Source organism: Channa argus, chromosome 15 (genome assembly GCF_033026475.1).
Source record: "Channa argus isolate prfri chromosome 15, Channa argus male v1.0, whole genome shotgun sequence".
NCBI lineage: Eukaryota > Metazoa > Chordata > Actinopteri > Anabantiformes > Channidae > Channa > Channa argus.
The window spans coordinates 22,678,850-22,694,719 of record NC_090211.1 but is presented as its reverse complement, the minus strand read 5'-3'; the positions used below and the strand labels follow the sequence as shown (position 1 = coordinate 22,694,719).

Genomic DNA, 15,870 nt, shown 5'->3' with positions numbered 1-15,870 from the left:
TCCAACTCTTCCTTCTGTTTCTGGCTTCCTCATGTTTTACTTTGGACGTCTGCACAAGACACATGTTCAAATTAACAGCTGTTCTTAATGTTTTAACTGAGTCACATTGACAACATAAAGCACCTTCTTCCATGCAGTGAAGTGATAAGTGGATAAACTTGTTCTGTAGTTAAACATTATTATTTCCAACCTGACAGATTCCCCAGAGCCTCAGACTGTGTCACTTTTTTCTGCAGAAGCCCAGGAGCTGGTTTTGGTGATCACTACTACAGGTCTTTAAGACAATTCTCCAAAAGATGCTTCCAACTGTGTATAAATAGTCCACCGTCCATTATCTGTGCTAAATGTCCTAGAGTTTCTTTAAAGATAGTATAAGGCCTAATTAACATAGGTGACTGTAATCAGATTACTTAAGTGCATGTAAACAGAGTGTGTGTCATTTGGGCTCCTGACTTAAACTGTATTAACTGGAAAACAGAAAATGAAAAAAAAAAAAAAAAAAAAAAAAACTGGTCAAATCAGAGAAGGCAGAACAGTATTTGTGAAAACCTCCTCCCTCCATGTCCAGCCGCTGCTTTTTATGCTGCACTGATCCATTATCATCCATTAGTGCTGATGCTGTGGAAGACAAGGAAAGATCTACTCTGCATTCTGAGCTGTTCCTCTCAAAATCTGCTATGAGACTAATGTAATTAAAAGCAGTCTGTTCCAAAACCAGGCTCTGTCTGTAGGTTCTGGCTTCTCTCATCACAATGAGTGCACTAGCATTAAAAGCCGGTTTTTATTTTCCACTGCAGCAAAAAAAAAAAAAAAAAAAAAAAAAAAGAGTTTAACGTAAAGATGGTGAGAAGTCATTTTTAATTTCTCAGTCATAGTGCAAATACATTTTCATTTAAGTCTCCGGACACTCAATTCTAGAGATGAATAAAACAGGATGTTGTGTTGTGGTAAGCACTGAATCTACAAACTGTGCCTAAACATCGCCCCCTGCTGGAGAGTGTGAGGGGGGGGGGGAGCCCACACAATCTACAGCTTCTGAGCTTCAGTGAATTAATCTTACGGTTTAAAAATAAAAAATGTAATTATTAACAGGGTGTGATCAATACAGACAAACATTAAAAGCCAATATAAAAATACATCTTAAGTTCTACTAAATTCACAGTTCATAATCCTGTGCACAGGTGTGTTCATACATCTACCAGATTTACCAGGTAATTAAAAACAAAAAAAAAACAAAACACATGTTGTTCACAAATTTGTGAACAACAGGTGTGTTTTTACAGCTTCATATGGTCCTCGGCAATCAGCTGGGGGGGAGTCACATGATCACATCCATCCCAGTGAACGATTCAAGATTCAAAGAACTCAAAGAACTCAAAGAACTAGTTGTAAATACTTTTTGTTTTCTGTTCTTTCGGCTTATCACTTTAGTTCAGGGTCACCACAGCGGATCATTGTCCGCTTGTTGATTTGGCACAGTTTTTAGGCCCTTCCTGACACAACCCTCCCCAAAATTACTATCTAATATATAGTTAGTATCCAATAAATGTGCAGATATTGTGAATTTAAGAGCAACTACAGTATGAGTCCTTGGATCTGTAGCTTCACTACTAAGGGACACTAGAAGCTGTAAAAACACATCCCTGTTGTCAGAGGAAGCTATAAGGTTAAATGTGTTTCTGGCACATTTGCAGTCATGTAAACTAATTATTAAAAATAGAATATGATCCCTTGTGTGTGCTGGAATTTTTAGAACATTGTTTTCTGCACAAACACACCCAGTTTGTGAGCTGGCATTAATCAGATATTGAATGAGAGAATGGAAAATTAGAGAAGATTCAACAAAAGTGTCTCTACTCTTAAGGACACCGGGAAAACAGGAATTATCTTAGTGCAATTATATTTCAGTAACGCCCTCTTGAATTTTCTCACATGTGAAGATGAGCGCCAGAGCAGCGTCAACAGAAGCCTTCTTTAGATAGTGGACAACTTCAGAGCGATGTAGATCAGGTTGACGGTGGTGCAGAGAAACCCTGTGAAGTTGCTGAATAAGGACAACCCATGGTAGCGGTTGAACTTGTTCCTCCAGGCTCTGTACTTGGGGTCCTGCTGTCTCAGTTTGGCATACATCTCTTTATGGCTGGTGGTGCCGATCTGGTTCCCCAGGCCATGCTCCTTCTCTACATCCCTCATGTGGAGAGCCACCTCAATGATGGCTGGGCTAAACCACTTGGCATTCAGACCGGCCATGATCACAGCAACGAAGTACAGCAGCATCTGCAGAACAAGAGGAGCGAATTTAAAAAATACATTGCTGAGTGTAGACTGAGCCCGATCATCTCATGAGAGAAGAGATCTTGTACCTGCAGAGTTTCGTGGCCATCCAGCAGCTCCCTGGGGTGGTACACTGCATATACAGCCAGGCTCACAGAGTTACTGGCGAGCAGACAGTAGAAATACACAGGGAAGAGCTTGCTCTGCACATAACCAAAGGTGTGCAGACTCACTTGCAACACCAATGCTAAGCCTGCTCACACACACACATCAAAAGCAAGAAAAGGAGTCAGAGCTCTAATGTAACATAGCAACGTGGCAGGAATTTATTTATTGTGCTGTCTTGTGCCATCGTACCTGCAATGAACGAGACCCACACCTGCATGCCCCAGGAGAAAGAAAGCACCAGCAGGTGCAGCACTTTGACCAGGTCTGTCGGGTCCCCTTCTGTGGCCATGGTCACACTGTGAACAACACAGGTGTACAAGATGCACACAGTCAGCCTTTATCAACCTGTGGACTCTGAAATTACATTTTCGTGCCTGCTCCTCCATGTGTTAGAATAAATGCAACATAACTAACAGTGGTTTGTGCCCACTGGCATCAGGGTCACGTCAAGTGTCAAACCATCAGCTTTCAGCATCAGTAAAGCTTGGTTTTCAGATATCGGGTGGGTGAGGACTGATGACCCCACTCTAAAATGTTGAAGATTAACTGGTTGTCTGGCATATAATGTTCCTGTCTGCAGCAGGGTCATAGATAACAGGCTGGTACTTCAATGTGTAATCGAGCTGATAAGGCCGCAGAGCAAACAAACACATTACAACTGATAACTGGAACCCAATTTAATTAAACTGTGGGGTTGAAACAATTATTGCTCGTCCGATGTTGTGCTCACAATCTGTACAGACTCCTCTTCCCATCTGAACGAAAACACATATGTAATAACGAGTTCTAAGCCGTTTTCATATGTCGCGCCTCACTTTCATCGTATCCAGCGTTGGGTCTGCCGCCATCTTTGTTTTGATTTTTAAACAGAGTCGCTACTTGGGGAAAGAGACAAAATATTTTTTTATCACTTACTGAATTTAATGTTTTAATCACCCAGGTGGTCAATAGAGTGTTTGTGTATTTGTGAAAAACCATCAGAATGACATTCGCTGCTTTTAAACGGCATTCTGGGTTTTTCAAACATCACCGGTTACGAAAAACGGGTCGTCGGCTCTGTCACCTGTTTGCTCGTGCAGCCTGGGGCTGCTGTTGGACAAGCTGAGCGCTGTAGCCACGGAGCTCGTCTCTATTTGGGCAATAATTACAGCGAAAACGCCACAAGAGCTTCACCTACCTCAGTGTTTTCACCGCGAGTCCAATCCCAAAGACCAAAACCCGAACGTTACTGAGACCTCAAGTCCTGCAGACAGACTTCTTGTATCCACAAACTCCGCCCCCGTCGGTTCACACCAACCAATGAGAGTTTAAACCCACATTTCATCTCTTTTATCCAGTTTAATTTCTTCATTCAAACAGTCTGATCCGCACTTACGTGCAGCTCTTAGATACTTTTCTCTTGTTTTTTTAATGTCTGAGGGAAATATATATATATTTTATTTTATTTTATTACCCCTTTACATTTTCAGATAGCTTTCTAGTTGGTGCTGACTTGACAGATTTAGATTTTATCGACAAAACACGTAGCTCTAATTTCTATACTTCAATAAATATAGTTATTTTAGATTACAGGACTATCGTCCCTAGCAACTACAATGTGAAAATGCTGTTTACACATCCGTTATATATACTTAATATATACTCTTTACACATATTTTAAGACAGTGCTTTTGTGCTTTCCCCCCCACATACAACCCCCTTCGTCACGTCTAAGTTCATATTTCATTGCGTCATGTCACAATCAGGACACTCGGGTTACACGGTGTTTAACTTTAATTCCACTGTCCACAAGACACATTATTACAAATATATCAATCAGAAGATAAGGTTCCATATTACTGCTTTCTAAACTCTGCACATACTGTATATGACAAACACTCACTCATTAGTGACTTTTTGTAATTTTTTTCTATTTGAACAAAAGCCATTTGTATTTAAAAACCTTTTCATTATTGTTTCCAGTTTATTCCCACGAAGAAAAAAAATAACAAGTATTATAAGTTACAAGGACATTTAAAAGTTCACAAATACAAACAAGTTCATGCATATCTGTAAATGGATCGACGCTCTTTTTGTTTGATGAAATGTTTGAATTAATAAAATCAGTCAAATGACGCATGACGTCACGATTGTATCGTCACTAGAGGAGGGAATTAACTTAGATAACGCAATCAGCTATTGGATACACCTTGCTATCAGTCATTGCTTTTGAGCCAATCACAATGCGGACACAATTTCAACTAACCAATTAGATGCTCCTCGGAGAGACGCTGCATCCGCATCTATCTGGATACGCAGAGCATCCTAAAGGTCTGTTTGGTAAGAAAACACTCATATTGTTGCATAATTGCGACACGCTACACTTCTCAGCACACACACACACACACACACACCACAGCTTTGCCTTTTACAGTAAAAGGTTTTCAAAAGCATTTTTCATTGTCCGGTTATTTTCAACAGACGCTAGCCAGTGTTAGCGAGTTATCTCGTTAGCTTGTAGCGGCAGCATCTTGGTGCTGTCTGGCACAAAACACACGTTTTATTGTTATGGATGTTTTTGGTTTAACCTCTGGGTTAGTTATTTAGATAGCTGTTTAAACGAGTCTACTGTGAATGCTGGAGCATTATTATTATTATTATTATTATTATTATTATTATTATTATTATTATTATTATTACTTTTTTGTTCCGTACGGTTTTTGGCGCTAACTCTTTCGGCATATTTTCAGCTAGAAACCTCGTTCAAACTTTAAAACGCCTTCAAAGCTAATAAAGAACATTATTACTTGTATAGGGTCTTTTAATATCTTTTGTACTTTTTAAGATTTGCATGTTTTTAACCCTTTTAAGTTGCATCATCACTGATATCATCAACGACATCACACAGTTTCCTTTTGAAGTTTTTGCCTTTCAGGTTTTAGGCCAACTGCTGTAAAGTTGAGCCTTTTTGTGGCTTGATAAGCTTTAATTGTTTGCATCAAGCTGTCAGCGGTGGAGGTTACTCTAAGTATTGTGCTTAGGTTCTCTCTGTGGGGTTTGGGATACGAAATGAATAAACTACTCCGAGTATATAAAGAAACAAAAATGAGCTCCATTGTTACCAACTATCCCCTTAAAGTTTCAGATACCACAAGTTCACTTAATTCAAAGTGAGTAATATCTCACCACTAAAATATGTTGATTTTCTGTCACATATGGCAAAGAACACTGAATCCTAACATGTGAGAATCTTGTTACATGTCCGCTTGGACAGTTAGTGAAACAGTTGCACTTGCAGCTGTAGTCCCCAACTGATGCACAACCTTCAACTGTGTTCCTCTGCAGAAGTCCAACTTTACAAATGGGCCGCAGAAAGTCAAAGAGGAAACCCCCTCCTAAAAAGAAAATGACAGGAAACCTGGACACCCAGTTCACGTGCCCTTTCTGTAACCACGAGAAATCCTGCGATGTCAAAATGTGAGTTCAACTCAATGTAGCATCCTAAAAAAACACAAAAATGCGTCAGGAACAACACACTGCAACTTTAGAAAGTAGTCAGACTTTTAGCCCACTTTGTAATGTAGCTGATTTGGAAACGTGTTTATGAAAACTGAAATCTGTTTTTTGGAAAAGTATTTTCTACTCTTTATTATTATATCCAAATTTGGTTCTAGAATCTGACTGGGGGCCAGGTGAGGTAAATTGAAATGATAAGAAGTCTCAAGTGTGTTCTATGTAAACTGTGCCATAGCACATAGTGTTGGACCACCTACTTGTCATATAACTGTTTTCCAGGGAACGAACACGCAACACAGGAATTATATCATGCAGTGTTTGTTTGGAGGAGTTCCAGACACCAATAACCTGTATCCTTTAAGAAGAAGTCATGTTGAAGTCAGGCAGTGTTTTCATGCAGACATGGAATGTGGGTTCAGACTGAACAATTGTCAACATTTTAAATTAAAAAAAAGTTATTTTAGCCTTGTTGAGACAACCCAGGTACTTCTGAGAGCAGGTTTAATTTAAGCCTGAACTGTGAGTGGAAAGACAATTTGTCAAAACTAGCAGCTGACTCACTTTAAAAGATGATGGCGATTCAAAGCATTTGGAGCAAGATATTTTATTTATTTATTGGGCACTTTAACATTATTCACAACGTTGGATTTTCCACTTCCACAAATTTTGTTCACTCTTAAGTTAAACAGAGCATCATTAGTTGACAGAGTTCTGGAGAAAAGGTTTTAGATTCACACAGTAAAAGTTCCCACAGTAGCAGACTTGAAGTTTCTGTTACAGCTGCACCTGGAACGTCCCTTAACCTTTTCTCAACAGATCTGTCCGAACCTGTGGATGTTTACAGCGACTGGATCGATGCCTGTGAAGCAGCCAATCAGTAGTCGTGTATTTCACGTCTTACCTTTTCTCTAACCTCAGTCTCTGACATTTCAGCCCTGTGATTGGTCCACTCAGTCAGTTCCTGTCTAGCACAATGTAGCACAGTGTGTCATGATTATTATTTTTCCCTAGAATGATATTGATGATTGTGTAATTGTAAAACATGACTCTTTCCTCTGGCTGGGCCAGAGCACTGCCGTCATCTCCTTTCAGTGACTGGATTGTCAGGGTTTTTTTTGTTTGTTTCTTTTCTTTTTTGAAAATAAGATCAGGATGTTTCTCTTGTGTCAGAACAAACTGTGTACGCTTGAAATGTAATGACTGAAAACTTTCCATGACCTTTTTATTTTTCACAGTGTTTTAGTGCCATGTTAACCAAAAGTAAGTCGCTACAGGTGGTAGGGTAACGTTAACACACCTGTATTCAGACATGCTGTTATTTATTCACGGAACTTAGAAATAAGGCTATTTTTAGTTACATTTACAATATTCTGACTTTATTCTCACAATGTCAGAATTTTATTTTGGTAACTGAGCCGCTCTCAGGTTTTCTTTATAAATGGAAAAACATTATTAGCTTTGTAAGAGTCGTGCTCAGCCCTGTCACTAATGCACTGAAACATTTAGTTGTTGGACAGTCTATTTTAAGCTGCCAGTGTTATTTTTTGGAAGGGAATCGTTATATTTGTACTGTAATTATTTATTTTGTCCTTTTTAAAAAAAAAAAAATCACAATCATGCAATTTATATTACACTACTTTGTGTATTTCACATTAACTGTATTTTGAAAAATGACTGAGAAAATTAAAAGCAGAACAGTAATTTAAGTGTTTTTTTGTTTATTGCACAAATGTCGTGTTAAGTGAAAGGCATAAAGAAAAATGTCAAAAGGTTTGAACAACACACTAGGGTGACTTGTTACTGTACATTTACTCAATCTAACTAGTGGGGTTTTCATGGCGTGTTACTGACGACAAACTGCTAAATTTCTACATCAGAATGAACAAAGGGAAACGTTTGAAGGCTTGATACAGGAACACACACAGTTTCCTCTAGATGGCACACTTGTTGCTGAATGAGTTGGTTTTCCTCAGATTAATCTGATAGTAACTCAAATCCAACAAATCTGAATATTTCACAAACAAATGCAGACTCAGATGTTTAAAACCAACCAACTTGGGCCTGTAAACAGACACAAACCCACTGGTGGCTCATCTAACATTACATTCAGGACAATCGGTGGGTTAACTGATGCAATTTCAAATGAGTCTGTATATTTGCCACAATTCATTAGTGCTTAGATTCTTCACTTAAAGCATAAATGGCAAAACCACCTAAACTCTAAAGACCTGTATTTGAAATGTTACTAATACATAATTATCAGTGAAAAGTTCTTAAGTAAAAATATTCATTGGCAGAAAATCAACCCTATAATTGTTAAACTTTCACTGTATGTTGTTACCTTTTACTTACAAAGTTTTGTGTAAACTCTTTGTAAAGTGCTGCCAAATGTAGTAGAAGTTTAAATTGGCAACTAATACAATCAAGTGAAATTCTGGTACGTCAAATTTTTCCTAAGTACAGTATCTGAGTAAATGTACTTAGTTACATTCCCCCACTGTTTGTTGCACATGCAGTGAAGCCAGGTAAAGTGCAAATGGAGCAACAGCATGAAAGCAAAGTTCACTGAGACATGAGTTTTAAAAAAGTTCGAAAAGAGCTAAAGTTAAGGACAAAAACTACAGGTTTACTTCAACTGGATCCAACACCTAAATTTGCTTGCATTGCTAGAGAGTGTCTCACCGAACCTTCTACTTTTTCACAACACTTCCCAAAAAACAAAGATTCATGCTGCACACAAGCACAGGGAAATCAAACGGTGCACAGATCTTTTCGCACTAGGCTTGTGAACATGACTTTTTGGAAGCGCAGCTGTTCACAGCACAAAGCGATGATGGCATGAAGCTGCGTCGTCCACCCTGGTCAGCCTTTGGACCTGGAGCTTCTGTTAAAGTCCTAGAGTCTGCAGAGCCCCGACGTGGACTTGCCTCCAACTGTGTCAAAGTTCAACAGCACCAACATGGTCACTTTTTTCAAGAAACTTTCAAATTCTGCTTCAGCAGTGTTGAAATTGGAACCAGGGGGGGAGGAGGCACTGAGAAATCTCTAATTGTAAGAACAAAAAGCTGTAGAAAAACAATCTATAAATAGCAAATGTTAATAAAACTGAACTTCTGAGTGCTGTCTGGATATTTTAAGCAGTATTAAAATTCATCAGAGCAATGAGATCAGAAGTTGGTCACTGCATGGTTTGCTTTTGACGTAAGGTCAGTGAACACACCATTTTTCTTTTACTCTTGGAAAGATAAACACATTCCTAAGAGTAAAAATGTATTTAGACAAAGACGGAGAATGAAGACGACGATGACGTCAATCCGTGTTAAATAAGAGTCTGGAAGCTCATCACAAAGACAAATGTGCTTGGTTGTCTGAATTAAAAGCAGAAAGGACGGAGGGGCTGTGATGCTGTCCGTGTTTGGTTTGGTTTTAATCGGAGTACTGGTTGTAGCCGTCAAACTCCATCTCGCCGTCGTTATAGTAGGTCTCGGTCGGGTTGGTGCAGTACTTGTTGTCGTAGACCTGGCGGGGCAGGCCGTAGGTGGTCATGCCCTGCTGGGAGGCCACTTTGTTGGTGCCCATCTGCAGAGAGATGGTGGTGGTGTCACAGTTCTCCAGCTCCAGCTTCTTGTCAAAGATGTGCCTCCTCGTCCCTGGAGCGGTCATGCCAGCCTGGGGGACACAAACAGGACGAAGGGAAAATACGACTTGGAGTGATACTCACTTCATATCACAGATTATTTATCATTGATCCTAATATTACTGGTATAAAGATCTGCACAACTATAAAGAACATGTTGGTGACACACAGACTTGTACTGTGTCTGGCAGAGGTTAGCGTCAATCACGTCCTTTACATTCACCTGTCTCAACACTTTTGGCCAACTGTCCGAACATTGTTCATTGTTTTTTATTTTTATCTCGTTACCAAACGTAAAGACTAATTTGTTACTATAGACATGTGCATCTGTTAACTTACTTTCATCTAATTCGACCATTTAACCCTTTTGCCACATATTAAAAATATCTAACTTAAAGGTTTCCACCACTTTGAGCTAAGTGATTCTTATCCATCACTTCATCTGTTAATTCATTACTTCTAATAACAGTAGATTCTCGGTCGAGCCACAGCAGAACGTGTTCCGTACATTGAAGCGGTTGTTTGCAACGGTCCCATTTTTGTCCGGGCTCGGGACCGGCACCAGGGTCGTCCTTGGGGCCTCGGCGGGGACACACCTGGTGGGGTGGGATTCGAAATAGTGGCCTCTACCACTGACCCACCAGGCCCCTTTCTCAGCTGAGACTTGTACAACTTGCAAAAGTGGCACCTCATGGGCCAGATCACACTGACATTCACAGCAACATCCAGTCCATCCAGAATGGCCAAATCATATCAAGACAAAACCATAAACTAGCAACTAGCAAATCCCAACATGGACAACATTGGTTTTGTGGACTTTTGTAAACTTGAAGGTGTGGGTGTGTTTTTTAGGAGGAAATCACAGGGACAAACAAGCCTGTGTCTCCACAGACAAACAGCTGTGTGCCTCCTCACCTGACTGGCTCCCTTGTTGGTTCCCATCTGTAGGCTGATAGTGGACTGGTCCAGTGGGTTGTCCATGCCCATCTTGGCATCATACAGATGGCGCCGTGTGCCGTAAGAGGTCATTCCCTTTTGGCTGGCGAGCTTATTGGTGCCCATCTAGACACACAGCGAAATGGATTGAGCTATAAAGGACATAGTTGTCACTGGGAAGTAGCATCTGTAGGACTAAAAACAAATAAGACTGTCAAAGCCACATAAAGTGTGGTGCTAAAGTAACACACTAGCTGGTAACTGGTCCAGCACGTGTGCCGCTCTGACCTGCAGGCCGATGACGTTTCGTCCCTCCCTCAACTTCTCCGGGGCGAAGCGGCGCTGATGCTTCTCAGCGTACTTCACTCCTAAATCGTATTTGGAGTGGAATCCTTTGGACTTGGCCTGAGAGACAAACGTGGCAGAGACAGAAAGGAAAATGGTGGTAATGGAGTGTATGGTTCACATCCATGTTGTTTTTGTTCTGCCCACGCAACACAAAGTACTCACAGGTGACTGAGCTGGAACTTACACAATAGGGAGTAAAGCAACTACACATCCTGTTCTTTGAATGCACTTTTCTTTGTTTTTAGCTAAAGACGACCGTTCGTCTACTGCATCTATACTAAAAGTTCTACATTTAAGAAGCAAATAACTCGACAAATATATTCTGCATTTCTGTGTATACACTAATTACAGGATACTACTGTACTGCATTAAACAGAATGTGTAGGCTACAGAACTATTCCAGTTTTTTTGCACCTGATTCTCCGACAGCACGTCACTGTAGCTGTATGTGTGTGTGTGTGTGTGTGTGTGTGTACCCTTACCATTCCAGCCAGAGTGATGAGTGTGCACTGGACCTGAGTGTGGTTGACGTTCTCAAACAGATCGTTGGCCTCAAAGAGATCATGTGGCTTCAGGCCGTAGTCTGTGATGGCACGGACGAAATTCCCAATATTTTCAAGCTAAAGAAGAAGGAACATTTTTTAAGAGGAGTTAAGAAGAGCGTCCGTTTGGCATCGTCCACAAAGCCTGAGCAGTTTCCACCCTGATTCCAGCTTCACACAGTAAAAGGATTTAAAAGATGATAGGAGTCTCAAACTCTTTTACTGTTTGACATGTAGATAATATGTAAATGTAAATAAACAAGAGTTGGATTATTGTGAGAAAAACATCAGAATATTGAGACTAAATACTCTAAAAACACTATTCTACCCTTAATATTTGGACTTGATTGTTAAACGACAGCTGTGCAGCCTCCACAGTGAGAAAACTGCGAAGAGCCTCATCTCAGCGTTAGCATCAGTGTAATGAACGCTGCATGTAATTGGATACAGCAGCTACTTGATGCCATGTAAATAAGCTGTGTGCAGCAGGATGACGGAGCTTCACGTGCTCTGATCCACTTAGCTGGTGTGTTACCTGGTGCCAGTTTTGACTGGAGTGGTTGATCTTTTTCACAGAACCAGGCTGCAGAAGGTTAATGAGTCTACGGAGACAGAGACACAGAAAAATCAGGAGGCTTCGTGTCACATACAGCACTGTGCTACAAGCACTGTCCCACTGAGGACCCACTCACTCGCACAGCAGGACCCCGTCCTTCAGACTCTCCATGAAGTTGTCCCCGATCCTCTTGCCAGTCACATCCTGAATCCACATCCTCAGCTCCTCTTCCTTCTGGGGGTCATACTTCCCTGCCAACTGAGGACAGAGGTCAAAGGTCAAACAGCAGATTGGACTTTGGATTTGTTTTTCAGTTGAGACAAAGCGGCGGCGGATTTCATTCCCTCCCAGTCGGTGATTCTGCAATCAGGAGTAAAAATTGCAGCCATGCTGCGAGCAGGAAAATATTTGTGCGATGCAGCGAAGAAAAGGAAACTGACGAGAAAAAAAATGTACAGTCTGCTCTTTGAAGCACACAAAGGATTAATGCACCAACTGCAAGCTGTTAAATATCGTCCAGCGGAATAAAAACTGGAGTCCACATCATTCAACGTTAAAGGGCCGGTCAGATACACGAGTTTCAGCCCATCCTTGTGCACAGTTACGAGGCGCAGACTAATGCATTGCAGCTGCATGAGGAGCAGGGCTGCAGTGTGTTAGTGTGTCAAACTACCTGATGACTTTGAAATTAAAAAAAAAAAAAAACGGCAACACCGTTTCTGTTACTCATTTAGAGAAACCCAAAGTACTTCATGTGGTTACAGTTATGCTGAAAACACACTAATGTAAGCTGCCAACAGTATGGAAAAACAAGAACTCTCCTGAAGGAAAAGTAAATATCTATTTATTTATCCACATTTGTTTAGCTGGACTCTGGTAAATTCAACAGAGCGTCTGTGTTTACTTTGTCTAAAGCAGTAACACATTCGGCTGCTCTTTCCAGGAAAATAAAGAGGGAGCTTCTATTAGGGATGGAATAAAAACAGCCGAGGACAAATAGGTTCACTTAAACATATTCAACAGGATAAAACACACAGAGACACAAAAATACTCTTACTTGTTACTTAAGTAAAGGTACAAAAGTAAGTGCAGCTGGTGAAAGTCAGTAACTGATTTATAAACACTTATAAATACTTCTAACACACTGTGTGTAGTGTTAATGTAAATGTGTTATTTAGACAAATGATGGTGAATCTGGACCTAAACAAACACAAGTGGACTATAATTGCAAAGAGAAAACTTCATGTTTGACACAACATCTGAGGTAGAAGAGGTTCTCAGATGTTTTACTTAAGTAGAAGTACCACTACCACAGTTCAGCAAAAATCTGCTCCAGGTGAAAGTCTTGTATTCAAAATGTTACTAAAGTAAAAAGTGTTTAAGCTTTAAAAAAAATACTCATTATGCAGAATGATGTGTGTAAATCAGTGATGTGAAGCTGAACACTTTATGAACACACAGCTGCTTTATCCACAATAACACATCAGCTTTTATTGGTTCATTAGATTCAGTCGACCCCCCCCCCCTTTCAAAAACCATAAAATAAAAACGGCTATGAGATGAAATCAGTGTGTGGACGCTGAGAAACACTCTGTCCTGTCTCTCGCTCTGCATGTAGTTCCTTCTTGGCAAACACCCGCTGCCTTAATACTTTGGATTCTGCTGTGGGGTTGAAGCTGCCCCCCCCCCCCTCCCTAAATGTTCTGGAGATAAGTCTCCACAGTCTGGGCTCTGCAGCCAACACAAACATACATTTCAAAGCTTCCAGTCCATCACACCAAACTTGGGAGAAACAGCTTTCCCAGACCCAACCCCCCCCCCACCCCCCCGTCTCGCTCTCTGCCTGGGATTGGCCGAGCTCGTATTTCTCTCCCCCCGGGGTTTTTCACAACGTACCCTTTTACAGAGAGTCTGATAAAGTCCGAGCTCCCATCAGCCACAGCTGGATGGTGACAGAGCTGCAAAGATGACAAAGATGACTGTACACAGTACTGTGACGTATCCTACTTTATCTACACATGTCCATTTTATAGTACTTCCTTTAGTAGTAAAGTTTTACTGCACTACTTTTATCTGTCAGCTGTACTTGAACTTTGGAAGATTAATGAACAAATGACTTCATTAAGTGGTTCAATTAGCTCTATGGTAACCAACTTTGACATGAAGGCGATGAACGAATAAATGCACTGATAATTAGTATCTATACTGAAACAGGCCGTTCTGCAAAAATACTACTTCACTAATCTATTTCCTGCTAGTAGTACTTTAACATTCTGAATGCAGGACTTTTACTAGCAACAGAGTACTTCTACACTATGGTAATAATACTTTTCCTTTAAAAGATCTGAGTACATCTTCTCCCACTGTTAAAAAACAAGAACTGGCATGGACACACACACACACACACACACACACACACAGGGTCAGAAGCAGCATCAGTTACAGCAGCTCTTGACTGAACTAATCAACTTCAATGACTCACTGTTCACCTGCTGCTGCTGACCTTTTTTATTAAGTCTGGGTACAACATGTCTCTCTGAAATGTAGCGTACAAGTATCAAATAGAAATACTGACGTACAGCGATGTTAACATATAGTACCTGCGTTTTGTATTTCACTAACTGTGCGAGAAGCCGACTGGTTCCGGTTCCTGTTCAGCTGCTTGAATCTCTTCTCCAGTGAAATGTGAGACTTGAACACCACATGGACAATGTATAAAAGGTGTGATGAGTTAGAACCCAGTTATTTTTTACAATGAATCACTTTCATAATTTATTACAGGGTTTCAGACAAAGATTCTAAGAATTGGTTTCAAAATAAAACGATGGATCATGATGATGTGAGACTTTTTAATGACTTTATTAATAAATATTTAGACTTAGAACTTTTGTTTCTCTAAGGCGATAAAATGTGTGAACATTTGAAATACGAAGCTGGAGTTACTGCAGTAACGTAGTACAGCAGTATGATCAGATACTAGTGAAACCAGAGAGAAATAAACTCCTGAGTGTGATCAGTAAATGCAGGATTCACTGCAGGACTGTGGGATCAGGTTCCTAATAATCTGGCTACTCTGTGTGAACCCATTAGCTGCAGGGTGAGAGAGACTGAGCTCTGACACACATGTGACTTTGAGCTGCTGAGGGATGTCTCCTGTCCTCCTGTGTCCTGTCAGCACTGTCCCATCAGTCCTGACTCAGCTGTAAACTGTTTACATAAAGACACTTCGTGGAGCTCCGAGTCTGAGCCCGGTCACTCCTTAAAAGGCCGTTACATCTGATCCAGATGTAGCTGTCTCCATCCTGCTGCTCTCTGCCGGACCAGGATGCCCCACATTCCATTCAGCAGCAACAAGCACACAAAAAAACCAGGCCCCCTCTCTGATCCAGTGCTGAGGGAGGGGGACAACAGTAAATTTGAAGATGAGTCGCAGCTGACCTTTCTCGGCTCTGACTCACCCCCATGGAACAGAGTCCCCACTGTCCCTCACAGAGACACGAGGCCGACGTCCACACCCACACACGAACACAGGTGGGATGCTCACACAAAACACACAACCCCGACACACTAACGAAGGAAGGAGCTCAGCTTGGTTCAGGGACAAGGTTCTCACGGTCTGACCGGGTACCGGTCTGCATCCAGCCTCAACACAAACGGAAAGCCGGAGTGTTCCTAATAAACTGTGCACAGAGTGTTCAGGACGTCTGGCAGGCTCCACTAACCCACGGCAGACCCCCCCCTCCCTCCCTCCGTACCTTACTCTTAACCTCTGCGGAGAGACCGAAAGCCGGACCGCTCTTGAAGTGCGTCGACATGCTTCAGCTCTCGGACACAGTCCCGAACTAATCCGTGCGGAGCTTCCGACCTGCAGCTGGATCGTCTGCACGGCCCAACACCTCCCGGATCGGTTTTAA

General features: G+C 41.2%; 3 protein-coding genes across 4 annotated transcripts; 1 reads left to right on the top strand and 2 right to left on the bottom strand.

Annotated features, from left to right (window-relative positions):
- Nucleotides 1-839: 839 nt before the first annotated feature.
- Nucleotides 840-3,734, bottom strand: tmem205 (transmembrane protein 205). Its single transcript, XM_067475950.1, has 4 exons — nt 3,620-3,734; nt 2,632-2,738; nt 2,364-2,527; nt 840-2,277 (listed from the first exon to the last, which is right to left on the bottom strand). Exons 2-4 carry the CDS (start codon nt 2,729-2,731, stop codon nt 1,975-1,977), a joined length of 567 nt encoding a protein of 188 aa, XP_067332051.1. The 5' UTR covers nt 2,732-2,738; nt 3,620-3,734; the 3' UTR covers nt 840-1,974.
- Nucleotides 3,735-4,208: 474 nt separating this feature from the next.
- Nucleotides 4,209-6,895, top strand: elof1 (elongation factor 1). Of its 2 annotated transcripts, none has more exons than XM_067477450.1 (4): nt 4,209-4,752; nt 5,767-5,898; nt 6,217-6,287; nt 6,754-6,895. In XM_067477450.1, the coding sequence occupies exons 2-4, from the start codon at nt 5,783-5,785 to the stop codon at nt 6,816-6,818; spliced, it is 252 nt and encodes an 83-aa protein (XP_067333551.1). In that variant the 5' UTR covers nt 4,209-4,752; nt 5,767-5,782; the 3' UTR covers nt 6,819-6,895. The 2 variants fall into 2 exon arrangements, with proteins under 2 accessions (XP_067333551.1, XP_067333549.1); XM_067477448.1 differs by having other exon boundaries at nt 4,212-4,761.
- Nucleotides 6,896-8,945: 2,050 nt separating this feature from the next.
- Nucleotides 8,946-15,870, bottom strand: cnn1b (calponin 1, basic, smooth muscle, b). The gene is made up of 7 exons (XM_067477447.1): nt 15,712-15,870; nt 12,093-12,214; nt 11,936-12,002; nt 11,341-11,478; nt 10,799-10,915; nt 10,490-10,636; nt 8,946-9,606 (listed from the first exon to the last, which is right to left on the bottom strand). Exons 1-7 carry the CDS (start codon nt 15,769-15,771, stop codon nt 9,364-9,366), a joined length of 894 nt encoding a protein of 297 aa, XP_067333548.1. The 5' UTR covers nt 15,772-15,870; the 3' UTR covers nt 8,946-9,363.